A 26,222-nucleotide genomic window follows, 5' to 3' on the forward strand; every position below is an offset into this window, starting at 1 on the left:
CCCCCATTTCTGAGGACCTGGTCAAAATCTTATCCAAGCCTGGCCCAAACAGCAAAAGACTCTTCAAAGGGGAAACCACACAGTTTGGTCTTTGAAGTAAGATCGCCTTCACAAGCTTTAACCCATATAGCCCCTCCTGGCAGAGTTAATCAGGGCACCTGTTTTGGCTGAGGCTTTCACTGAATCCACAGCCGCATCTGCCAGGAAAGCTACAGCCTTTCCTATTATTGAAAGAGAATCCAGAACTTCCTGAGACTTTACCCTGTGAGAGGTGTTTATCAAGTATCTCTATCCAGAAGTTAGCATTCCTGGCAACGCAGGTTGCCGCTAAGGTTGGGGCCATAGTGGAGGAATTGGCCTCCCATGCTTTTTTTCAACAGGGACTCTGATCTGCGATCCATAGCATCTCGGATGTTCCCTGCATCCTCAAAGGAGAGGTCAGACTTTGATACCTGAGAAAGAGCCGCGTCCAATTTAGGGACCTTTACAAATTTTTACGCTTCCTCCTCTTTGAAGGGAAACCTTTTCCAAGGATTACTTTTGACCAGACTCCTTTCAGGAAACTCCCATTCTTGGAGGACTAAATCCTTCAAGGATTGGTGTAGGGGAAATACCCTTGACTGTTTTTTCACCAACCCCTTGTACATCTTATCTTGTGCAGAGGTTTCTTTAGCTGGTTCAGGGATCTCTTCAGTGGCATAGATAGCCTGAATGAGTCCCTCCAAGTCCTCCAAGCCAAAGAGATGTCTGTTTAGCCTGATATCTTCCACATCACTATCCAGACCTGGTTCAGCCTCCTCTTCTGAACTAAGCTCAGATTTTGCCTGGCTTTCTGTATCCTCCATTCTCTTCTTCCTCCCTGGCCTGAGCCGGAGGGAGTCCCTGAGATAGAGACAGAAAGCTACTTGGACCTGGTTTGGCCAGAAAACTCTCCTCTTTAGGGGCGAGTTCCTCTGAGACTACTACCTGGGGAGGTGGCTACAGAGGTGTGGAATGAATGATTAGTGGCCATCATTTCCTCCTGCACATATTTAAGGAAATCTTTCATTAATCCTGAGGCCCTTTCCCAGCCAGTTTGTTAATACACCAATAACAAAAAGGCTTGGTGTGAGATATAGACAATCTTTTCCCGCAATGACTGCACTTTTTAACGGCACTAGTGCTAGTGGATGTAGAAGGTGGTTTATCAGAGACCTCCTAAGCTCGGCTTGGGGAATCTGCAAGAGAAGAGGAATCAACAGTCACTCATCCTGTCCCTTTTAACATGGCTGCTGGCCCCTATCCCCAGAGGTGAGAGCATGGGGGTATACTAGGGACAACTAAGGGCTAGCATGGTGTCACCCCCCATAATAGGTAAAAGGCACTTTCCCGGCCCCAACTTGCTCTTGCCTGCATCCACCTGTGCTGCCTTTCCATCCTCCTTTTTCATGAGGTGGGTTGTGGCAGACTTTCAGCTCCTTGCAGCTCGCTTAGTCCTGGTGCAAACAGGAAAGTTTCAGCCTCCGCAACCATGTGGGTCCGGCGTCTCCTCCACGCTTTGAACCCCCTTCCTGGGTCGCATTGGATGCACTCCACCCTCTTCCTGCCCTGACCAGAAGCTCCGGCTTAGAGCAAGGCTTGTAGCTTGCGAGGTCCTCCCCTTGGTGTCTTTACACCACCCAGACTGCAGAGAAATGGCGCCCGCTGCACAGAGAGGGAGACAATAGGAGACCTGAGCAGCTGAGCGGCATGGGATTCGGCTACATCCAAACTGCCTGCACAATGCCGTGGTGGCGACCTGTGAGAAGCCCTCACCGGCATTCCTAAACCTGGCTCACAGGAGTACCATCCAACTCTCCTAGTCTTCTGGTCAGAGAAAAAAAAAAAAAGTTTTACTGTGGGAGAAACACAATCAATAGTGAGGAGAAGGGGTAAGGTGGGGCCTTTTAAAACAGCTGTTAACTGATTGTTTCGCCTGTAGGGAGGAGCCCATCATCTCTCATGTCTTGCCGTCCTGGAAGGTGAGATGAGAAACTAGCTTAGAAAAACCCAGATATGCATCCTCTTCAAGGCCATTGTCCCTGAAAGCATATACCAGGGAGGCCCCCACAACTATCATGAAAGCCTGGGGAAAAAAAAATCATTTTGATGGCGCTGTTAGCCTAGAGGAAACAACTCCTGGGGAGACTAGGTGACTATACTCTTTTTATTGAATTTGGATGAGGTGTTTGTTTTGTTTTAGGTAGGTGGAGCCTCTCGAGGATTGAGTGAAAAGGTATTGTAATAGCAATTCATTAGAAAATATACAGTATGTGCTAATATTAGAACAATAGGGAGGCTGAATTTCTAAGGCGAGTTATTGTGTAGCCTTTCCTTCAACTCTACTGAGCTTCTATGCCATTTCTTGCCTTTAACTGCCAAAAGCCATGGCTAGGTATCAAATGACATATGAAATGGTAAGCAAAGGTTTAAAACAAGCCCACAACTACTTTAGCTCATTTTACTTTCAATGCCTTGCCTCTCTGACTGTAGAAGTGATCTGGTTAGCTTCTCCCTCGGTTCTCTGTTTTCTTCCAGTCTGTCTGCTGGCTATCAAAGTCAGAAGCATGAACAGGGACATCGGTAAACATGACTCATGTTTACCGAGCTCCATTTGAGTTTCAATGTACCCAGAAGTTCCAGGTTTGGTGGCGGGGGGAGTAATGAATCAACCGGGGAAATGGAGACTGCCTATGAAACATTGGTTTAGCCCCCTGACGTCTCAAGAAAGAGTAGGCTTCTGTCGGGCCACTCTGCCATAAAGCCCCGACTAGTGGAGGGCTGCAGTGATGGTTGACTTTCTACAACTTTCTCCCATCTCCCGACTGCATCTCTGGAGCTCAGCCACCGTGATCTTTGGGTTCTTCTTTACCTCTCTCACCAAGGCTTATCTCCCCCCGATAGCTCAGTTTGGCTGGACAGCCAGCTTTAGGAAGGGTTCTGGTAGTCCCAAACGTCTTCCATTTAAGGATTATGGAGGCCACTGTGCTCTTAGGAACCTTAAGTGCAGCAGAAATTTTTTGTAACCTTGGCCAGATCTGTGCCTTGCCACAATTCTGTCTCTGAGCTCTTCAGGCAGTTCCTTTGACCTCATGATTCTCATTTGCTCTGACATGCACTGTGAGGTCTTATATAGAAAGGTGTGTAGCTTTCCTAATCAAGTCCAATCAGTATAATCAAACACAGCTGGACTCAAATGAAGGTGTAGAACCATCTCAAGGATGATCAGAAGAAATGGACAGTATCTGAGCTAAATATATGAGTGTCACAGCAAAGCGTCTGAATACTTAGGACCATGTGATATTTCAGTTTTTCTTTTGTAATAAATCTGCAAAAATGTCAATAATTCTGTGTTTTTCTGTCAATATGGAGTGCTGTGTGTACATTAATGAGAAAAAAAAAAAAAAAAAAAAAAGAACTGCAATATAACAGAGTGAAAAATTTAAGGTGGTCTGAAAACTTTCCGTATATATTATATATATATATATATATATATATATATATATATATATATATATATATATATATATATATATATATATATATATATATATATATATATATATTTTTTTTTTTTTTTTTTTTCTTTAATATAAAAATAGTTCTTTTTCTTTGTCAAGCTGACAGACACACACACATGCCCCCCCCCCCAGTTCTTTACAAACTAAAACATACCATTTAGCCTCTCTCTCTCTTCCCTACGTTCTCGGGCTAATCTTTGTCTCTCATCAGTTCTTAAAGATGAGCCATCAATTACTGTAAAACAAACAAAAACAAATGGGATCACTTGATGCTGAGAGTTTTTTATTCCTTGTAAAATGTTTTATGGGAAATTATTACCTGGCTTATTTGCCTTTCCACTTATTGCGGACTGGACAGGATTGGGACTGGAACCAGCCTGGCTTCTTCGTTCATCAGCAAGTGCTTGAGCTGCAGCCACTGTTTCAGTGAAAATGAAGAGAGAGACATTACCCAGAGGCTGATGAAAGAACATTTACAGTTTACCAAAATACTTGGGTATAGAAAACACATTATTTAAAAGGATATTGAACACAGACCAATTAGATTTGAAAGTGCACTTATTAAAAAAAAAAAAAAAAAAAATTAGCATAGAGGCGAATGACTTAGGACTTTGATCACTTTTGGGGTGATTACTTTTTAGTCATGGCTTGGAGGGCTGGCAGAAGCTTATAGCTGGAGGTTTTCCAACTTGCTCTACTAGTATTATTATTATTATTCAGGTTTTATATAGCGCCAACAGTTTGCGCAGCGCTTTACAACATGAGGGCAGACATTACAGTTGCATTACAATTTGGTACAAGAGGAATCAGAGGGCCCTGCTCGTTAGAGCTTACAATCTAAAAAGGAAGGGTCAATTAATACAAAAAGGTAATAGCTGTGGGGGGGATGAGCTGATGGAGTAAGCAAAACAGTGTTAGTTAGAAGCAGGATAGGCTTCCTTGAAGAGAAGGGTTTTCAGTGATCGCCTAAAGATGGATAGATTAGGGGACAGTCGGACAGATTGGGGTAGGGAGTTCCAAAAGATGGGAGAAGCTCTGGAGAAATCCTGGAGGCGAGCATGGGAGGAGGTGACAAGGGATCTAGAGAGCAGGAGGTCTTGGGATGATCGAAAAGAGCGGCTAAATTGGTATTTTGGGACTAGGTTAGTGATGTAGCTGGGGGCAGAGTTATGGATGGCTTTGTAAATTATTATTAGTACTTTGAATTTTATTCGTTGGGTGAGGGGAAGCCAATGAAGGGATTGGCAGGGAGGGGTGGAGGACACTGAATGGTTGATAAGGTGGATGAGTCTTGCAGCGGCATTCATTAACTGAAGGGGGGGATAGTCTATGTAAAGGTAATCCAATGAGGAGGGAGTTGCAGTAGTCGAGGCGAGAGATAACCAGGGAGTGAATTAGAAGCATGGTGGTGTCATTAGTTAAAAAGGGGCGTATTCTGGAAATTTTGCGGAGGCTAAGGCGGCATGATTTGGACAGGGATTTTATGTGGGCCTGAAAGGACAGTTCAGAGTCTAAGGTTACCCCTGGCATGTGGGGACGGACTGACAGATGTGCCATTGATCTTGACAGAGAAGTCAGGAGAGGGGGCACGTGGGGCAGGAAATATTAAGAGCTCAGTTTTAGATAGATTCAGTTTGAGGAAGTGGTTTGACATGCAGGCTGATATGTCTGTTAGTAGATCAGTGATGCGTGAGGAGATTGATGGGGTGAGCTGAGGGGCAGAGAGATTTGTCAGCAGCAAATAAATGGTAGTGAAAGCCATGGGTGGCTATCAGCTGACCCAGGGAAGAGGTTTAGATTGAGAATAGTAGAGGTCCAAGGACAGAACCTTGGGAGACCCCAACGGTAAGAGGAGTTGGAGAAGAGGAAGTGGAGTTGTAAGTGACACTGAAGGTGCAATGAGATAGGTAAGATTCGAACCAACGGAGAGTGCAGCCATGGAGACCAAGCAAATTGGAGTTTTTTGAGGAGGAGGGGGGGTGGTCAACTGTATCAAAGGCAGCAGAAAGGTCCATCCTGTAGCATCCTGTAATACTCTGCTGGTATCTGAATTTATATTGCAACACACAGAATACACCATTCAAAACCATCAGAGCACAAAAGAAGCTTTAAAGTTCGTCTCTAGTCTCTCCAACTGTCTTCTAGTTTTTGATAGAGGAGGGAAGGCAATCTTTAAAGCGATACTAAATCCAAACATTATATTGCAGCTTACACATTCTTATACATGGTGGCTGCGCTCATTTTCTCTTTTAGGCTCTTTCCTTTATGTTCACCTGGTGATCTGCCTAGTAGGTCTGTTTTTCAAAATAACAGATTTAGCAGTTACAGGATTGAGACAACTCATTTACTACTGACAGGGGTGCTTACAATGATCAACTTTTATTTATATAAAACCTTTATCCCAAAAGGAAAAACAATGTTGCTGTGACTGCTTATAAAGTGTGAGCTGGAGTTCAGCTTCAATGTGTTAGTTTATTTAAATCTGCTAGTGCATCTAACATTCCCCTCCCTCCAGACTGACAATGGCATTGTCCAAAAGGTGCCCCCCGTCCTCATTCATCCACTAAGGCTGGGTTCACACTGGTGCGACACGACAGCCGTCCTACTTTGGATCCGACTTTGCCCTGCGACATGAAGCCGGCATGTGTCCGACTTTCAATGAACGGGGATCCGACTTGGATCCCCGCCAATGCCCGGCACTGTGTTTGGTATGAATCTTTAGGGGGAACTCCGCGACAAATTTTAAATAAAAAACCGGCATGGGTTCCCCCTCCAGGAGCATACCAGGCCCTTGGGTCTGGTATGGACCTTGAGGGGAACCCCCTACGCCGATAAAAACGGCGTGGGGGTCCCCCCCAATCCATACCAGACCCTTATCCGAGCACGCAGCCCGGCCGGACAGGAATGGGGGTGGGGACGAGCGAGCGCCCCCCCCCTCCTGAACCGTACCAGGCCGCATGCCCTCAACATGGGGGGTTGGTGCCTTGGGGGAGGGGGCGTGCTGCGGCCCCCCACCCCAAAGCACCTTGTCCCCATGTTGATGAGGACAAGGGCCTCTTCCCGACAACCCTGGCCGTTGGTTGTCGGGGTCTGCGGGCGGAGGGCTTATCGGAATCCAGGAGCCCCCTTTAATAAGGGGGCCCCCAGATCCCGGCCCCCCACCCTATGTGAATGAGTATGGGGTACATGGTACCCCTACCCATTCACCTAGGGAAGTGTCAATAAAAAAAAACCACAGTACACAGGTTTCGAAATTAATTTATTGGGCAGCTCCGGTATCTTCTTCCGACTTCTCCCGGTGTTCCGCCTCTTCTCCCGGGCCCCGCCGCTATCTTCTTCCAGCTCTATTGCCAGCGAGGGGCCCGGTCTGCTGCCGCTGTCTTCTCGCCGCTGTCTCGCCGCTTCTTCTCTTCATCTCTTCTTCCGATGTTGACACGACGCTCTCCCCGGCTGGAATGCTCTCTGTGCGCTCTGCTCTGACTTATATAGGCGGTGACCCCGCCCCCTTATGCCGTCACAGTCTCTGGGCATGCTGGGACTGTGACGTTTTAGGGGGCGTGGTCATCACCCGATGACCACGCCCCCTTATGCCGTCACAGTCCCAGCATGCCCAGAGACTGTGACGGCATAAGGGGGCGGGGTCACCGCCTATATAAGTCAGAGCAGAGCGCACAGAGAGCATTCCAGCCGGGGAGAGCGTCGTGTCAACATCGGAAGAAGAGATGAAGAGAAGAAGCGGCGAGACAGCGGCGAGAAGACAGCGGCAGCAGACCGGGCCCCTCGCTGGCAAAAGAGCTGGAAGAAGATAGCGGCGGGGCCCGGGAGAAGAGGCGGAACACCGGGAGAAGTCGGAAGAAGATACCGGAGCTGCCCAATAAATTAATTTTGAAACCTGTGTACTGTGGTTTTTTTTATTGACACTTCCCTAGTGAATGGATAGGGGTACCATGTACCCCATACTCATTCACATAGGGTGGGGGGCCGGGATCTGGGGGCCCCCTTATTAAAGGGGGCTCCTGGATTCCGATAAGCCCTCCGCCCGCAGACCCCGACAACCAACGGCCAGGGTTGTCGGGAAGAGGCCCTTGTCCTCATCAACATGGGGACAAGGTGCTTTGGGGTGGGGGGCCGCAGCGCGCCCCCTCCCCCAAGGCACCAACCCCCCATGTTAAGGGCATGCGGCCTGGTACGGTTCAGGAGGGGGGGGGCGCTCGCTCATCCCCACCCCCATTCCTGTCCGGCCGGGCTGCGTGCTCGGATAAGGGACTGGTATGGATTGGGGGGGGACCCCCACGCCGTTTTTATCGGCGTAGGGGGTTCCCCTCAAGGTCCATACCAGACCCAAGGGCCTGGTATGCTCTTGGAGGGGGAACCCATGCCGGTCTTTTATTTAAAATTTGGCGCGGAGTTCCCCCTCAAGAACATCTGAGCACAAGTCGCGTGCCGAAGTCGGATCATGCAAGACGGCAATCCGACTTTGATCCGACTTCAATGATAGTCAATAGGCTGAAGTAGGATCAAAGTCGGACCAAAGTAGTACAGGGAGCATTTCTAAAGTCGGAACGACTTGTGTCGGACCAGTTAGGACGGCTCCCATAGGGAAACATTAAATTTCACACGTCATGCGACATGAGCTCCCAATGTCGGAGCGTTTGTCGGACCAGTGTGAACCCAGCCTAATAGAGGAGGTGTATTAGGCTGGGTTCACACTATACTACACGACAGTAGTACGACTTTCATCCTACTTTGCTCTGCGACATCAGTCCTACACTGGTCCTACATTGATCCTACATCCTTCCGACTTTCATGAACAGGATACTACTTTGATCCGACTTTTTAGATAGTTTTGATTGGTCAAAGGACAAGTGTACTAACACAGAATGGGAGGGGCTACAGCAGGGGGCAGGAAATAACACCATGTCGGATGCCAAAGTCGGATGGTTAGGACAAGGATCCGACTTTGATCCTACTTCAATGATAGTCAATGGGCTGAAGTAGGATCAAAGTCGGACCAAAGTAGTACAGGGAGCATTTTCAAAGTCGGACCAGTTAAGACGGCTCCCATAGGGAAACATTAATTTTCACACATCATGCGACATGTGCTCCCAATGTCGGAGCGTTTGTCGGATCAGTGTGAACTCAGCCTGACTGGCCAGATTGCCAGGTGAAAACAGAGGGTGAAAAGCCAAAAAAAAAAAAAAAAAAAAAAAAAAAGTAATGATTGGTAAAAGCTGCAATAGATTACAGGTTTGGTTCCAATGTGCGGGTCGGTGGCCAGCTGCTGCTCTACCCATTACATCTTCTTCCTGGCAATTACCCCCTTGGAGCTCCCTGAAATTCCTCTGGGCAGAATATCGATTGGATTACATACCTACTCCTCTCCCTGGCGATCCCCAAATCGTCGAGCCAGTATGCAACATCTAATGTTCTTGCCCCCACTACACAGGCTTATGCAAGCTCACCGCAGTAAACTTTCCTAACCTATAAGACTTTGGATGCTGTTGTACTTTTTACCCTTGGATCATTTGTATAAACCATTGATTTGTGAGATCCCATTACAATATACCTATACATTACAGCACCATCTTGTAGCCACTTTTTCATATAGCGCTCTGGTTTGTGCGTTTCTTTAGTGTGTCACAAGGCAGAAGGCAGCAGACCGGGCTCCTCCGCTAGCAAAAGAGCGGCAAAAGAGCAGAAGATAGCGGAGGAGCCCGGCAGAAGACCCGGAGAAGAACCGGAGAGACCCCCGGAGCCGGAAGACGACCCCCGGAGCTGTCTAATAAATTACTTTAAAAATCTGTGGTGTTTTTTTTATTGACACTTTTTCCCTAGGTGAATGGGTAGGGGTACCATGTACCTCATACTCATTCACATAGGGTGGGGGCCGGGATCTGGGGGCCCCCTTATTAAAGGGGGCTCCCGGATTCCGATAAGCCCCCCGCCCGCAGACCCCGACAACCAACGGCCAGGGTTGTCGGGAAGAGGCCCTTGTCCTCATCAACATGGGGACAAGGTGCTTTGGGGGGAGCGGCCCCCCCCTCCCCCAAAGCACCCACCCCCCATGTTGTGGGCATGCGGCCTGGTACGGCTCAGGAGGGGGGCGCTCGCTCGTCCCCACACCCTTTCCTGACCGACCAGGCTGCGTGCTCGGATAAGGGTCTGGTATGGATTTTGGGGGGGACCCCACGCCGTTTTTTTAGCGTTGGGGCTCCTCTTAAAATCCATACCAGACCGAAGGGCCTGGTATGCCCCTGGGGGGGAACCCACGCCATTTGTTATTTAAAATTTGGCATGGAGTTCTCCCTCAAGATTCATACCAAACAGCGTCGGGCATTGGCGGGGATACGAGTCGGATTCCCGTGCTTGTCACTCATTGGGAAAGGAAAAATCATTTTTCCTTTCCCGATGAGCAGCTCGGCGCTGTTATCTGCAGCTGACACAGTGCACAGCGATTACCTGCGGTTATGTGCGGATAGCTGCGCTATATCGCTCCTGGACGCAGTCAATTCTATTTTTTCTATCCGCACAGAACCGCATGTATCTAATTCGCAGCTAAACGCAGTGTGTGATTGGGGCCATAGGAAAGCATTGTGTGCTTTTAGCTGCGGTAGAAAATCCGCAGCTAAAAACACCATTCTATCCGTCCGTGTGAAAGGGGCCTAAAGAAGTGTAGCGCTTTCCCACCTTATGGCGGCTCTACATCAGAGCGGAGTGAAAGGCAGCACAGTGCTGGATGGAGGGCAGGAGTGGGAGCTGCCAGAGAACGTTTCGTGTTAACAAGCTGATGATTGGTTGCTAGGATCGCCTAGCAACCAATAAGCAGCTGGTTAACTTGTAAAGTTAACTAAAAGCACCTGCTGTGTGTCGACCATGGCTTTAAAGCATCTCTTTAGTATATTAAAGTGTATTTCAATACCACCTCATTGTGTTACATCAAAGTAATTTCAAGCCTGGGAGAGGCTGTTTTCAGTAGTACAAGAACAAAAGGGTTACCTCAAAACAGATGCCATAAGGTGCTAAACTGTGCCTTTCTTGGTACAAACCCTCCTGGCAGCACCACCAGAGTGCAGACATTTCTAACCAGTCAGTGTTAACACTGGTACCGGTACAGGGAACCCCCCTCCTCTTTTCCAAGTTGAAAAACATGGGTGAGGACAGCTAAGCACTCAACACAAGCATGGGCATTGATCTGTTCAGCTCAATGCAATTTTTAAAGCTGGCATTTGCAGGATACATTTCTAACTAAAAAATGTGATTTACAAAAATTACATAAAATAGGAAGGCTTCTGGATACAATAATGATGTGTTTTAAATGCATATATTATTTTAAAATGGCATAGGTCTAGTTATTACCATAATTAAAAAAAACATTTGACTCATAACTGGAAGCCAGAAACTTGGACTGTAACAGAGGCTCTCAGTGTTATGGCAACTATAAAGCAAATAGAGCCAGGACACAGCAAAATGAATAATTAGAATAAAAAGGGGAAATACATGTAATATAAATCGAAGAAAACACAGTTACAGGTAGAAAATGACAACCTTTGTTTACTTTCATCTGCATTTTTCCTATTGCATTGCACATAAAAATTTGTACTTCTGGAATGACATCAGATTAAAGAAAGGCCTCTTATAATTCTGGAATAGGCTTTACAAATGGAGCAAACAAAAAGATCATTTAGCCTATGCAAGCTAAAGACAAGAGCCCTTCTAGACAGCCCAACACCCACAAAGAACCCGTTATATACAGAACTCCCATCTGTGATGCCAAGAAAAGGTCATCTTAAAATGCATTATCTTTATCAAACCTCCAAAAAACTACAAATAAAAAAAGGAGCTAATAAAAACATTCAAACCCATTTTTAATATAAACAATAGGCATAATAAAAGGTCATAGCATTAATATAATTTTGGCATTTTAATCAAGACTTCCTGGCATTAGGTCTACTGAATGACACTAAACAGGGTCACACTGAGCCTACTATGACCGGTAACAAATGACAAGAGTTTATTCACAGCACATCTACATACAACAACAATAATTTGACAGTCGCCAATATGCAAAGAAACATACATTCAGGAAGAAAGGAAAAGCAATACAAATTCAACAGCAGCAGTAAAGGTTTATCTTAAAGTGAACCTACACCTAGACTATGCACACTGAAGAATTTACATATTTTCTGAACAAGCCATATAAAACACTTTAAAACAAGCAGTCAGTCATTCGCCTCTGTACATATAGGTATTGTACAGAGATTTAAAATGTGGACACTGCCGCTTGGCTTAAAAAATACAAAGAATGAATCAAACTTGAAAATTATACAAAAAGTGCCACATTCGTGAAGAAAAGGGGCTCAATTCCACAATACTAAATATATGTGTGCTCTACTGTTTGGTGTTCAGACCAGGTACCCACATGGTTATGCCCTCACCCTAGATGTTGACCACCTCTCTTTAGTGTAGTCACTTGCACTTTGTGGGGAACCAAGCCCCTAGATGGTATCTTTACTGGCCGGTCACACTGCAATTACTCCATAGACGGGGAAAAAAAGAGGGGGGAGCCTATATCGCAAGACCGTAATTTATTGTTAAAAAGTAGCAAAACAAACATGGGTACACTCACATGTTCTGTTGCCTAAATCCTGGCACCTGATGTGTTCAGCATGTGTTTTTGGTAAGGGAATAGGTCTGGCTGACATCCAATGGTAACCACTCACTTGTAGTGTTGGCTCGGTTCCCTGGATAGATTCCTTGGATGGATGTAGTGTCGAGATGATGCGATCAAGCCTCGACGCATTTCAGCCAATGAGAAAAGGCCAACATCAGGAAGCTCTAAATCTGCCATCTTAGATGTGGGCTGTATATATGCCCTAACAGGCAATCGCCTCACTAAGAAGTCCTAAATGTTTGTGCAATAATTACCACATGCTGTGCACATTAGGATGCTCACAATTAAAAAAACTCAAAAATTAAAAAGAAAAAATGAAATGTTAAATTCGTTATTAGGCACCAGGACATGCGAGTGTACCTATGTTTGTTTTGCGATTTTTTTTTTACCAATAAAATTACAGTTTTACACTATGGGCTCCCCCCTGTCTTTTCTTTCCCTGTCTATGAAGTAATTGCAGTGTGACCAGCCATTAAAGATACCATCTAGGGGCTTGGTTCACCACAAAACACAAGTGGCCACACTAGAGCTATGTGGTCAACATCTAGGGTGAGTGCACAACCATGTGGGGCACCTGGTCTGAACACCAAACAGTGGAGCACATATATATTTATTATTGTGGAATTGAGCACGAGCACTTTTTCTTTATGAATGGTGGGACTTTATATCATTTTCAAGTTTGAGTCATTATTCTTTGTATTTTTTAAGCCAAGCGGGGTGTCTGTTCACATTTTAAGCTTTAGTGTTGCTGTTTAGCCACATTTACACTGCTGCTGGCCATTCAATTTGGTCGTAATTAATTTTGTCACTTATTATTGCCTTGGTGCCAAGTTATTTGTTTCATCTCTATTGTACAGAAATTACCTCACTCAGACACTTTCACTCCCTTCCTGCCCAGGCAATTTTTACACGTTCAGCGCTGTCACACTCAGTCATGCAACACTATAACCAAATTCATTTTTTTTGTCTTTGAGACAGAAAGACCTTTATTTTGGTGGTATTTAAAAAGTATAAGCTCACCTTTTAACCACTTACTTACTGGGCACCTAAACCCCCCCCTCGTGCCCAGACCAATTTTCAGCTTTTAGCGCCATCACTCTTTGAATGACAATTGCACGGTCATACAACAATGTACCCAAATGAAATTTTTATATATTTTTTTTCCCACAAATAGAGCTTTCTTTTGGTGGTATTTGATCACCTCTGGGTTTTTTATTTTTGTAAAAAAAAAAAAAAAAAAAATTACAAAACTGTTTTATATTTTGTTAATAAATTTTGCAAACAGGTAATTTTTCTCCTTCATTGATGTACGCTGATGAGGCTGCACTGATTGGCACCGATAGGCTGCACTGATGGGCACTAATGAGCACTAATAGGTGGCATTGATAGGTGGCAGTGATGGGCACTGATAGGTGGCAGTGATGGGCACTGGTAGGTGACACCAATTGGCACCCTCGTGGGCATTGATAGGTGGCACCTATACAGATTTGTGGCACTGTGTGGGCACTGGCATGTGGCACTAGAAGGCGATACTGGTGCGCAGAGATGAGGCGGCTTCGCCTCTTCCGGACCGATGTCCCTTGCACTGAAGCCGATGGTCGGCTTTTTTTCTCAGCGGGAGGAGAGAAAAAAAAAAACGTCTCATTGACTCGGTGATCACAGCGCACGCAGCGCGCACCCTGCAGCAGGTGTGTGGGGAGCGTGCAAAGGGGAGGACGTCTATTGACGGCCTCCCGCAGAGTAGAGCCGCACTGTAGCCGCCATTCGGCTATAGCGCGGATCTGAAGGAGTTAATAAAAAAAATAATAAAACGCACTTTTTTTTGCAGGTAAAAAATTTGCATTTAATATTTTTTTGTTTCTGTAGCCTCTAAAGCATTGCACCAGGGACACCTGTCAGTGTATCTGTGTGCCCGTAGAGGAAAGGAGATACAAACTGACAGGAAGACTCAAACTACCACAGTAGTTCATCGAAAGCCATGAAGGCTGTCAAGACTTGAAGTTTTCCTTTCACGGAGGAATATGAATATATATATATATATATATATATATATATATATATATATATATATGGAAAAAAACATAAAAAACACACCCAAAATGTACATAGTTTCTTAAAAATACATAACTACTTCAAAAAAACTCACTGTTTCTTACTAAATACCTTAGACTTTCCAAAAAAAAAAAAAAAAAAAAAAGGGGGCAATTTTTGTTTGGGTTATTTCTACTGTCCTGGCATTTTAGGGCCCCAAGAAATTAGATGGGCAAGTCAGTACATCAAGACTAAATCAATTTTCAAATATATATACACCATAGATTGTAGAATATAAAACTTTCACCCAGATTAAATAATACACACGGATTTGGGCAATTTTTTTCTTTTTACAAATGTAGCAGAATACATTTTGGCTTACATTTATGAAGGCATAATATTGATTTACAAAAGGTTATTTTTTTTTTTTTTACTTTGTAATTTTGTTTGTCAATATAGAAAAATAAAAATAAAAAGGTCCATCTGTCTCAGAAAATTGATAACAACTTCATTTGGATACAGTGTTGCTTGACAGAGTAACTGTCATTCAAAGGGCGACATTGCTGACAGTTGAAAATTTCCTGGGCAGGAAGGGGGTGAAATTGTGCTGTGTTGAAGTGGTTAATAAAATCAGACTTTTTTTTTGATTCTCGATTGAACAGAAGATTTTAATAAACAAAAATGGCAGACACAAATTATGGGACTCATAACTTAATATTTTGTTGCAAAGAAGCAAACGCTGATTTCTGTGTAGCTATTGCCAGTTTCAAGGGCGCTTTTTCCAGAATGCATGTTTTAGCCCTTTTCATAGATGGCTTGCATGTAGGAGAGCTGCAAGTTTGCACTGGAAGTATAGTGAAAGCTATACTATGGGAGGACAATCAAGGTATAAATTGTAAATAAGGTGCAGCAATGCAGTTTTTTTTTTTTTTTTTTAATCACTGACCTCACTAACCTTACATTATCTTAATATTATGCTAACAATTTAGGCAAACTGATATATTTTTTGCGTGCATCACAATGTACCATTGAAAGGGAAATTATGCGCTCCTAAAGTAAACTGCGCACATTCACTTTGAACTTCACCATTCTGCTGCAATACATAAAAAGAACACTTACAGTATTTAATATTTTAAAATCAGCACATTTTGTTGGTTACTTGGGTATTGGTTACCTGACTCCTTTACATTTAAGGCAGAATGCACAACTAACAGCTGTGTAGAGAGTTGAAATACACACGAAATGTTAACCAACCAAAGGGTTTATAATTCTGTCCAGATTGCGATTCACATACTTTCACCACACTACACAGCCATGCAGTAGCAGTTCAAGTGTCTGTTACCTTACCCACTTTCCCCAAAAGGACGTACCCGTAATCCTCTGGTTGAAGTTATTATACCAGGGCCATGGCTCTAGTATAGTTTCTTCTGCAGGCGATGCTTTACAATGTAAAAGCAAGCCAAAAAGCTGCTGGATTGCTTTTACATGCTGCAGTCCATACACCCTGGTACTAAAACCGGGGGTTCCTCCAGCTTACCATAGAGATGACCAAGGACAGGAATGTCCCAAGATCGTTTTGATGGTCTAAGAAACCGTAAGCAACAAGTATTTGGTTATTTCTGGTTTCGGTCTAAAGTAAATAGGCCATTAATGGCCTGTGAAAGCATTCGAACTAACCAATCTCAGTTTGATCAGATGCTTTTAAGGGCAGGAGAGATGTCTCAGCAGAGAGTACCTGTCACTGCCAATGCTAGCACAAGGGATGTTGTTCATCTCTTGTGATAGCAATAAAAGTTGATCAAAAAAAATTAAAGAGACCATGTAAAAAAGAAAGAATAAAAAAATAAAAATTAAGCGCCTGTCTCCCCATGCTTGCATATGTAAACTATTGATACCACATATGAGGTAGTGCCATGAACAATATAGTGAGAGCAATAATTCTAGCACCAGACCTCCTGTGTAACGCTAAAGCGGTAATCTGTAAAAGCTTATAAAAGGGTTGCCTATGGAGATTTTGAAGTAACGAAGTTTGGCGACATTCCACGAGTGTGACATGTTCGGTATCCATTTACTCAGCATATCATCATCTTTATATTTTAACAAACAATTTGGTATTTTATTTTGTTTTTGAGCATTGAAAATTCACTTAAAGGGGTTGTAAAGATAAAAATTTTTTCACCTTAATGCATTCTATGCATTAAGGTGAAAAAACTTTTGACAGTACCGCCGCCCCCAGCCCCCCCGTTTTACTTACCTGACGCCTCGAATCTTCGCTGCTCGTCCTCATTGCAGCTCAGCCTGGTCGCTGATTGGCTGCAGTGGATGGATTGAAAGCAGCGCAGCCATTGGCTCGCGCTGCTGTCAATCACATCCGATGACGCGGCGCGCCGGGGGGCGGGGCCGAGTGATACAGCGAGCGGCTATAGCCGCCGGCTGTATCACGGGAGCGCGCCCGCAAGCACTCACCACCATGCGAGGGAGCTCGCATTAAGGTGGTAAATGCTTGCGGGGAGGAGCTGAAACAGCCGCCGAGGGACCCCAGAAGACCAGGTTCGGGGCCACTCTGTGCAGAACGAGCTGCACAGTGAAGGTAAGTATGATATGTTTGTTATTTTAAATAAAAAAAAAAATTACCTTTACAACCCCTTTAAGTGTACTTTTAAAAAATAAATGGCATTTATAAACACTGCGGATATACTGTGACACATCAAAAAATTGCAACATCCACCCTGCTTAAAATGTGTAATATATATATATATATATATATATATATATATATATATATATTTGGGGGGGGGGGGGGGGTTCTATGTAATTTTCTAGCAAAAAAAAATAAATAAAAGTTACACTTGTGTGAGAAGTGTCAGAATAGACTTGGAAAGCAAGAGCCCATTTACTCCAGAAACTGCATGTTTTTGCATGTGCAGTGACATGCATTTGATGCATGTTTTATGTTTTTATGTGCATTTTTTCCTAAGCGTGCAATTCCTTCAGTCTTCTTTCTTCTTATGGCTTTTATGTGCACAGCACTGCATTTTCCTGCATTTCTATGCATTTGAAAAAAATGCAGCTTGCTGTACTTTTTTTCTTTTACACTGCACTAGTGTGAACTATGCCCATAGGATAACCTGGATTATGGACTGTCTATGTAGTTGGAATGCAGTCAAACATGCATCTGGTGAAAATGGGCTCTTAAATATATATGTTTAGCCACATGTCAGTTTAATTCAATCTACCTTATAAAAAGGTTATGCATTCTCCTATTTTTATTTTGCTTAGAATACCTGGTTGTCCTGCCAGTCCACCTTTTTCCTTGCTCTAAATTGACCACTAAAATCATGGAAGTGTATTTGTGCTTACATGGTCAGTTTATGTCCCATGGCTTGCCATTTGGAGGTATAGCACACTGATTGACAGTGGCTTCCAGTCCTCTTTTCACAAGCAGCAAGTACAGAACAAAGTCATGCCCACTGACTGTGCCATGTGAGGTGGGCGAAGGATTTGAGATCAAGTGACCTATGGAGAAAACTTGTAATGTGGCAGCCAGAAAGTATATGAAAACATTTATAATACATGCAACTTAGATGTGTATTTAGCTTTAATCCAACACCTTTTTTCTCCAGGGCTTTGCGTAATCACTAAGCCATTCACATTAGTCCCTGCCTCACAATCTAATTTCTCTATTCAAAAATAAACACGTTGGTAAGGCCAATTCTGGTGGAAGCCAATGAACTACCAGTATGTCTGGATAATAGAAGCAACCAAAACAGACACCGGAAGAACATACAAACTGCAGGACTATGGTGTCCCTGTGAATGAAAAAAATAGCAGTACAAGGTTGCAAGGAGACTTAATTATCAAATATTACTGTACCTTCAAAATAAAAGATGCTCATTAAAGCAAGAGCTATAGCCTTCTGGTCTCTGAAGACTTTATACTCAACAGGTTAGTCAATTTAACAGTCAAATAGGAAGGAAGGAAAAAACATTTTGCCATGGCAACCAACATTGTCAGGATAATAGGCTTCCCGAAGGTAAAAAGAATGAAAGTATAATTCCAACTGAAAAATATATTGCCAATAACTCCTCCTGAACGCACAACCTGGCAAGATCATATATGAAAAAGTATGTTTTACAACAGTTCTACTATAGAAGGGAAAAATACATTTGTTAGAATTGTTTCAAACCTTTCAGTACTAACAGAAGGTATATTTAATATTCTTCCTGCTGAGACGAATACAGGCCGAATGACTTGACAACGGCGAAGCAAGTTCTCAGCACTCCAGAGCAATATAGGAGGTATACAGTAATTATAATTGCTCCATAACTGCAAAGTGGTGCAGTTACTGTATATGAGATACTGTGTTGAATGGGCTAAGCAAACCTTACAGTAAAAAGCAACATCCACATATTAGAGCTGGACCCCCTAGCCCTGCTAAATAAAAACAAAAATGTTGAGAGCTGTTCGATTGGCTGAATCACGCACCACACTGCCCCCTAGCGCAGCCGGGAATGGACAGCTGCCGAACAGGTAAAGCGCTCCAGCTGTTGTCTGTTCCTGTGTGAAAAGGAGCCAAAATGTTGTGCTAATGGTTCAGCTTAACAAAGGAAATAAACCATTCTTTACAACCAAGGAAGCTGCCATCTTAGCCTCGCTTTGAACTGAATTTGCCGAAGTGCTGAACACTTGAAAGGTCGGTTGAGAGTGTGGAACCAGGCATGCGGTTACTTAGGTTTGCAGTATATTAAAGTTTATCGTTGTCAAAGTTGCCTGAGAAAGGTTCTTTTCCTACCACAAGATGGAGTTGGTGGACATACTGTGCTCCCGATTCAAAAGTACGGAACACTGAACGCTGAGAGATATAGTCTGGGCTATGAACAGTGCAATTGCTGAAAGAGAAACTACAAGTCCCAATGTACCTGGAGGCAGGAGGAGTCTAAAGAGTTAATATAAATTGAAAAGCCTCGGAAAAGAGCAGGGCTGGTTGGGAGATTGCCGATAGCCAGAAAGGAGTGAGAGGAGTTGCTGCCCGGGAGAGGGAGTGGGAGACAGGGAAGTTCAGGACGGTTCACAGTTTTATCGCTGAGCATTTGGTGGGTCTGTACTACCTGGGAGGCCACCAATTAGCCCTGCAGATTGCTATACCCTCAGAGTGTCCGCACTTTTTTACTGCTGTCATATACATCACTGAGGCCTGTTCATCTGCCACCGGGGAACCAAAGCATACAGTACCGTATAGCGATCCAGTTCTACTGCCACTTGGGTATGCTCCAGGAACACCAGCATTCTGTTCCCTGCACCAGTCTGGGCCACCATCAACCAGATCACCGAAGGAAGCTAGCGGGCATCTTTAGAGAGAGCTGGTGACCGGGTCCTTGACCCACTATTGTTCTGTTGACACTGAATATACAGTTAGGTCCATATACATTTGGTAAATTATAAAGAATGGGTATAATGGCGCTACCTCTAAATTTTGAACTGGGACAGCCTAAGGTTTTAGCGATTCCTTATACGTGGTTTAGAAAATACTAAACATATAAGAAAGTATTTCCCCTTATGCTAAAGATGTCTCTTCAACAGATAAATGTGTGCCTCTGAATTAATGCTGCAGATATGTACCAAACGCTCAAGTGTCGCACAAGATAAATTGGTCCTACAGCATCTGGTAGTAAAGCCATATACATTTGGACACAGGCACAGTTTTCATACTTTTGGCTCTGTATGCCCCAGAATAAAGTTAAAATGAAACAAACCAAATGAAATTGAAGTGCAGACTTTCAGCTTTAATTCAAGGGGTTAAACAAAAATATCAAGTACAAATTTTAGGAACGGCAACCATTTTTATACACGGTCCCCCCATTTTCAGGGGCTCAAATTGGACAAATTCACATATTCATAAATAAAACGTTAATTTTTAATATTTTGTTGAGAATCCTTTACTGGCAACGACTGCCTGAAGTCTGGAATCCATGGACCTTACCAAAGACTGGGTTTCCTCCTGCCAGGCTCTAACTGCAGCTGCCCTCAGTTCTTTGTTGGTGGGTCTTTCTGCCTTTAGTTTTGCCTTCAGCAAGTGAAATGCATGCTCAATTGGGTTGTGATCAGGTGACTGTTGCAGCCATTGCAGATTATTATTATTTTCCTTCAAATGCTCCTGGGATGCTTTTGCAGTACCTATTGGATCATTGTCCATCTGTACTGTGAAGCGCCGTCCAATCAACTTTGCTGCATTTGGCACTGCAGAATTTATACGGCTGCTTCTGTCACATCATCAAAAAAAAAAAAACACCAATGGCCCAGTGCTACTGGAAGCCATGCATGCCCATGCCATCACACTGCCTCCACCATGTTTTACAGATGACGTTGTGTGCTTTGGATCATGAGCTGTTCCAAGCCTTCTCCACACTTTTCTTCCCTTCATTCTGGTACAGATTCATCTTAGTTTCATCTGTCCAAAGAATGTTTTTCTAGAACTGGTCTGGCTTTTTTTTTTAGATGTTTTTTGGCAAAGTCTAATCTAGCTTTTCTATTCTTCAGGCTTATGAATGGTTTGCACCCTCTGTATTTGCCCTCATGAAGTCTTCTCTTGATTGCAGACCTTGACAATGATACACCCACCTCCTGGAGAGTGTCCTTCACTTGTCTGGATGTTGCAAATTGGTTTTTCGTTCTCTGATTTGGATGTACATACCCTCAAATTAAACCTGAGAGTATGCACTTTCAGCCCATAGCCATTATATAACTATAGTTTGAATAGGTTTTGGTAAATACCTGGGAAAAAAAAACTAAAATTGTGCCTGTGTCCAAATAGATATGGACCCAACTATCTTTTGTGAAGCTGAATTTCATTTGCATCTCCTAAGTTTCTATTTAGTCACTGTTATGCACTGCTTATCCTACTTGGCTGGGGTTCACATCACCAAGCCTTAACTTGCTACCTGGCCCCTTTCCATTTCTGTGTACTAAGGAATCCATTCTTTCTTAAAGGGGTTGTAAAGGTAAAAATTTTTTCACCTTAATGCATTCTATGCATTAAGGTGAAAAAACTTTTGACAGTACCGCCGCCCCCAGGCCCCCCGTTTTACTTACCTGACGCCTCGAATCTTCGCTCCTCGTCCTCGTCAGCTTCATTGCAGCTCAGCCTGGTCGCTGATTGGCTGCAGTGGATGGATTGAAAGCAGCGCAGCCATTGGCTCGCGCTGCTGTCAATCACATCCGATGACGCGGCGCGCCGGGGGGCAGGGCCGAGTGATACAGCGAGCGGCTATAGCCGCCGGCTGTATCACGGGAGCGCGCCCGCAAGCACTCACCACCGTGCGAGGGAGCTCGCATGAAGGTGGTAAATGCTTGCGGGGAGGAGCTGAAACAGCCGCCGAGGGACCCCAGAAGACCAGGTTCGGGGCCACTCTGTGCAGAACGAGCTGCACAGTGAAGGTAAGTATAACATGTTTGTTATTTTAAAAAAAAAAAAAATAATAACTTTACAACCCCTTTAAGACAATCTCACTGAGTTGCAGGATTATCGATCACCAACGAGCACACCAATATGTGCAAGGGCCCCAACATGGGGTGTAGCGCTACAAGTGCAAGCAACCGTGACAGCATGTCTTGAATATAGTGCTTTTGGGAAACAATTACATTGATGTGCTTAGTTCTGCTTTAAGGCATAGAACCATTTGTTCAATGAAATACATAAGCAGAGAAAGGATACTAGGCAGTAGACCTGCACGATTAATAGTTTAAAATCTCTATTGAACCCCCCTCACGATCTCTATGCAAAGCTTCCAGATTCATTCATTTAAAGTGGTTGTTAACCTATCTATACAAGTCTATCCAGCCCTTCTATTAGAGGCTGGCCTAGCACACTATGTCATTTGTTTTAAAAAACGAGCGCTATTAATACCTAATTTGAGTTGTCTTCAGGCCGGTCACATCACTTGCGGCTGCTTATCAGCTCTGATATATTGCTTCTGAGAGAGGGGCCGTACTCTCTCTCCGTTAGCCGGAGAGATCACGTGGCCGCTAGTGTCCTACGCAGAAGCCGTGTATCGTAGCTGTAAAGCGGGCGCGAGTCATGTGACCAGCTTGAAGACAGCTCAAATTAGGTATTTACAGCGCTCGTTTTTTAAAACATTGACATAGTGTGCAATGCCAGCCTCTAATAGAGGCAGGCACTGACTTGTATAGATGGGTTAACAACCACTTTAAATGAATGAATCTGGAAATTCTGCATAGAGATCGTGAGCGGGGTTCAATAGAGATCCCTGGTTTTTCTTTTTTATTTAATTTTTTTTTAAATGAGTAATCGTGCAGGTCTACTGCCTGGTATATAATTTGTAATGGAGAGGCTGGCAGTGAAAATTTTGGAAATTTAGTTTACAAGAATAGCGGCGGGGCCGGAGCGGAGACAGACACAGAGGGGGATGACAGGCAGGAAGGAAGGGAGAGAGGAGAGCTGAGCAGGCAGCCTATCACGGAGGGAGGCACTTTGACCACGGTGATCAGGGCGGAGCAGCCCTGGTTATCGTGGTCCGATTAGAGAGGGCGTACAGGAAGTGGTAGGTTTAGGGTTTTTTTTTTTTTTTAGTTTAGAGGTGGGTAGATTACACAGCACAAGTGCTGTGCTGTGCTATCTGCTTTAAGGGACCAGAATCTACATTTTTGTGGGGGGGGGGGGGTTTAACAAACAATTTCGTCCACAGGCGGTGGTCTCAGTGGGGAGCATTGATAGCTTCAAGAAACTATTAGATAATCACCTGAGTGACCGCAACATACAAGGATATACAATGTAATACTGACACATAATCACACACATAGGTTGGACTTGATGGACTTGTGTCTTTTTTTCAACCTCACCTACTATGTAACTATGTAAAAGAAAAGAAGAAAAAAAAAGAAAAAAAAAAAAAAAAAAAAACGGGCAGTCTGACAAGTTTTTGTACAACATTGTCCTGAGCTGGTACATAACTATAAACATTGTAACTTTTCCTTCTTAGATCAAAGGAATGAACTTCGGTCTGACATGAGGGAAGTTTAACCACTTAAAAGACTAAACTTTTCTGACACTTGTTTCTTACAAAGTTAAAATCAGTATTTTTGCTAGAAAACATATATTGGGTACTCCCAAACATATATATATCAGGGATATGCAATTAGCGCACCTCCAGCTGTCGCAAAACTACAAGTCCCATCATGCCTGCCTCTGGGTGTCATGCTTGTGGCTGTCAGAGTCTTGCTATGCCTCATGGGACTTGTAGTTCTGCAACAGCTGGAGGTCCACTAATTGCATATCCCTGACCTATATATTTTTATCAGGGAATAAAATGGCGATTGTTGCAATATTTTATACACTGTATTTGCGCAGCGGTCTTTCGGTAAAGTCATAATGTGCTAGTATACAATGCATACTAGTACATTATGTGAAACTTGCCTTAAAAATGAATATGTTCCAGACCTGTGATGTCAGTGCTGCAGCCACTTCCATCTTCACCCGTCTTGCTTACGGGTTCCTGGGCTCCGGCTCTGTGACCAGCTGGTGCGGCGAGGACATCGCATGCTCATGGGAGCCGCCGTTCAGGGCACAGGGATCGGAAGAAACGGCACAGGTGTCTGCTGTAATGTAATGTAAATCTCCCCTAAATAGTGCACGTTTAGGAGATATTTACACTACCTATAGGTAAGCCTTATTAAAGACCGTAAAGGAAGTTTACTTCCTCTAACTGCTGCCTTCCCCAGCTGCAAACCCTTATCTTCCTTTTGTCCACCCATCTGCTCCGTTTACCCAGTGGGAACAAAAAGAGGAAGTCCTGTGTCACGTCCAATTAGCAAAACGGAGTATACACAGTGCTAAGGACTCTTCATTACCATGGATGTGCTGGGTGCCCGAGCTGCTAATTATTAAGCACTTGCATTGTCAGAAGGCAGGAAAGGGATTGGACACATCTTCAAATTCATAAATACTGGGTATGTCTCTTAGCTCCCAGTAAAGAAGTGGGAGCACAAAAGAAAGGTATATGTAGCTGGGGATTTTGGCAATTAAAACCTCTAGCAGCCCTCCACAGTCAGCAGGGGCTGCAGTCACCATATCCAAAATGGCGGCACCCTGCTTTTGAACCTCAACAGCAAGGGAGGCTTTTACAGGCAAATATCATCTATAAATTCAGTTAACAACCTCAATACAGGGCACTTTCACCCCTTTCCTGCCCAGGCCATTTTTCAGCTTTCAGCGCTGTCGCACTTTGAATGACAATAGCGCGGTCATGCAACACTGTACCCAAACTGAATTTTTTTTATCATTTTCTTCACACAAATAGAGCTTTCTTTTGGTGGTATTTAATCACGGCTCCACTAACATTTACAATTTTGTTTAAACACTTAAAAGGATAACTTTACCTTTAGCAACATGTTACAACCTTTTTTCAGGGTGTAACATGTAACTTAATGCAGCAGCCCTGCACCCCTCCCCTTTGATTCCCCACTGTGACAATAGGCAGGGGAAGCTCTTCCTGTGACCGCTGTCACAATACAAATACAGAGCGGCTCAGCAGGGCTTCACCCACACAGCGGTGTCATTTAGTCACAGCAATCTGTATATTAATGAAGTACCGGTGGCAGACAAGACTGTAGGTCTCAAACTGCAGGGGCTCTTGTGAACGCCCTCATAGTTTATTGATTCTACCTGCTCTACAGTAAATGTCCACCTGTATGGGAGGTACGGCCAGACAGCTATATGAGAGTCTGCAGGAGTCTGACACTGCACCAGTGATCTGCTGATCGCAGATGCAATGCTCTATCAGGCTTGTAAAATAAATAAATAAATAATTATGCACTTTTTTTTATCTGCAAAAAAAGTGCATTTAATTTTTTTTTTTTGCAAGCCTGGTACACACAGGCCAAATATCAACTGGTTCAACAGAAACTGGCCAACATATGGCTCTTGTGTACAGCAGCCTGTCTGGCTTCTGACGAAGGTGCATGTCAAAAAAACATCTGCCAATCGGCATCCAATCAGCGCTCAGCACATGGCTGAGAATCCCCTTCTCAGAACACAATAGCTTAGCAGGGAGATCACTGTACCAACGTCAGATAATTAGTATAGTGAGCTACTCAGCTTTATTTTTTCGCTCAGCCGGATGGGGTGAATGAAAAAACTGATAGTGTATCAGACTTGAGTAATTGTAAAATCTCTTTTTTTTTTTTTTTTTTTTTTTTTAATAACAAAACATATTATACTTACCTCCTCTGTGAAGTTGGTTTTGCACAGAGCAGCCTGGATACTCCTTCTTGGGTCCCTCTTCACTGCTCTTAGCCCCCTCCCTCTTTTGAGTGCCCCTCAGCCAGCAGCTTGCTACAGGGAGCACCCAAGACAGGTCAGAGTTCCGTGTATCCATTCAGCCATGGAGCCCTGACCCGCCACCTCTCCCCCGAGTGGCTAGCTGACTTTGATTGACAGCAGCTGCAGCCAATCAGGGGGAGAATCTCGGAGAGCTGAGACACTCTTGGATATCGCTGGACAGAGAAGGACCTCAGGTAAGTATTAGGGGGGCTGCTGCACACAGAAGGCTTTTTATCTTAATGCATAGAATGCATTAACCCCTTCCCGACCAACCACCGCAGTTGTACTGCGGCAGGTTGGCTCCCCTGGGCAAACCGACGTAACTGTACGTCGGTTCGCCTTTTAATCACTAGGGGGCGCACGGCCGATGCGCATGATCACGACCGCCGGGCACCCGTGATCACTCCACACAGAGACAGAACTGAGACCTGTCAATGTAAACAGACAGATCTCCATGCTGTCAGGGGTGAGGAGAGCGATCTGTTGTTCATACTAAGTATGAACAACGAACTGTCTCCTCGCGCAGTCAGTCCCCTCCCCCCCTAGTTAGAATCACTACCTAGGGAACACAGTTAACCCCTTCATTGCCCCATAGTGTTAACCTCTTCCCTGCCAGTGACATTTACACAGTAATCAGTGCATTTTT

General features: G+C 44.2%; 1 protein-coding gene across 14 annotated transcripts in view; it reads right to left on the reverse strand.

The window, feature by feature from the left end:
• The window catches only part of MAP7D3 (MAP7 domain containing 3), a 221,947-nt gene that overhangs the window by 180,370 nt on the left and 15,355 nt on the right, over window positions 1-26,222 (reverse strand). For all 14 annotated transcript variants that reach the window (XM_073599218.1, XM_073599216.1, XM_073599207.1 and 11 more), the window contains exons 2-3: window positions 3,859-3,957; window positions 3,694-3,774 (exon numbers count right to left, since the gene is read on the reverse strand). In XM_073599218.1, coding sequence (XP_073455319.1) covers window positions 3,694-3,774; window positions 3,859-3,957 — 180 coding nt within the window. The remainder of the gene's footprint in view (window positions 1-3,693; window positions 3,775-3,858; window positions 3,958-26,222) is intronic.

Source organism: Aquarana catesbeiana, linkage group LG09, assembly GCF_042186555.1.
Source record: "Aquarana catesbeiana isolate 2022-GZ linkage group LG09, ASM4218655v1, whole genome shotgun sequence".
Lineage (NCBI taxonomy): Eukaryota > Metazoa > Chordata > Amphibia > Anura > Ranidae > Aquarana > Aquarana catesbeiana.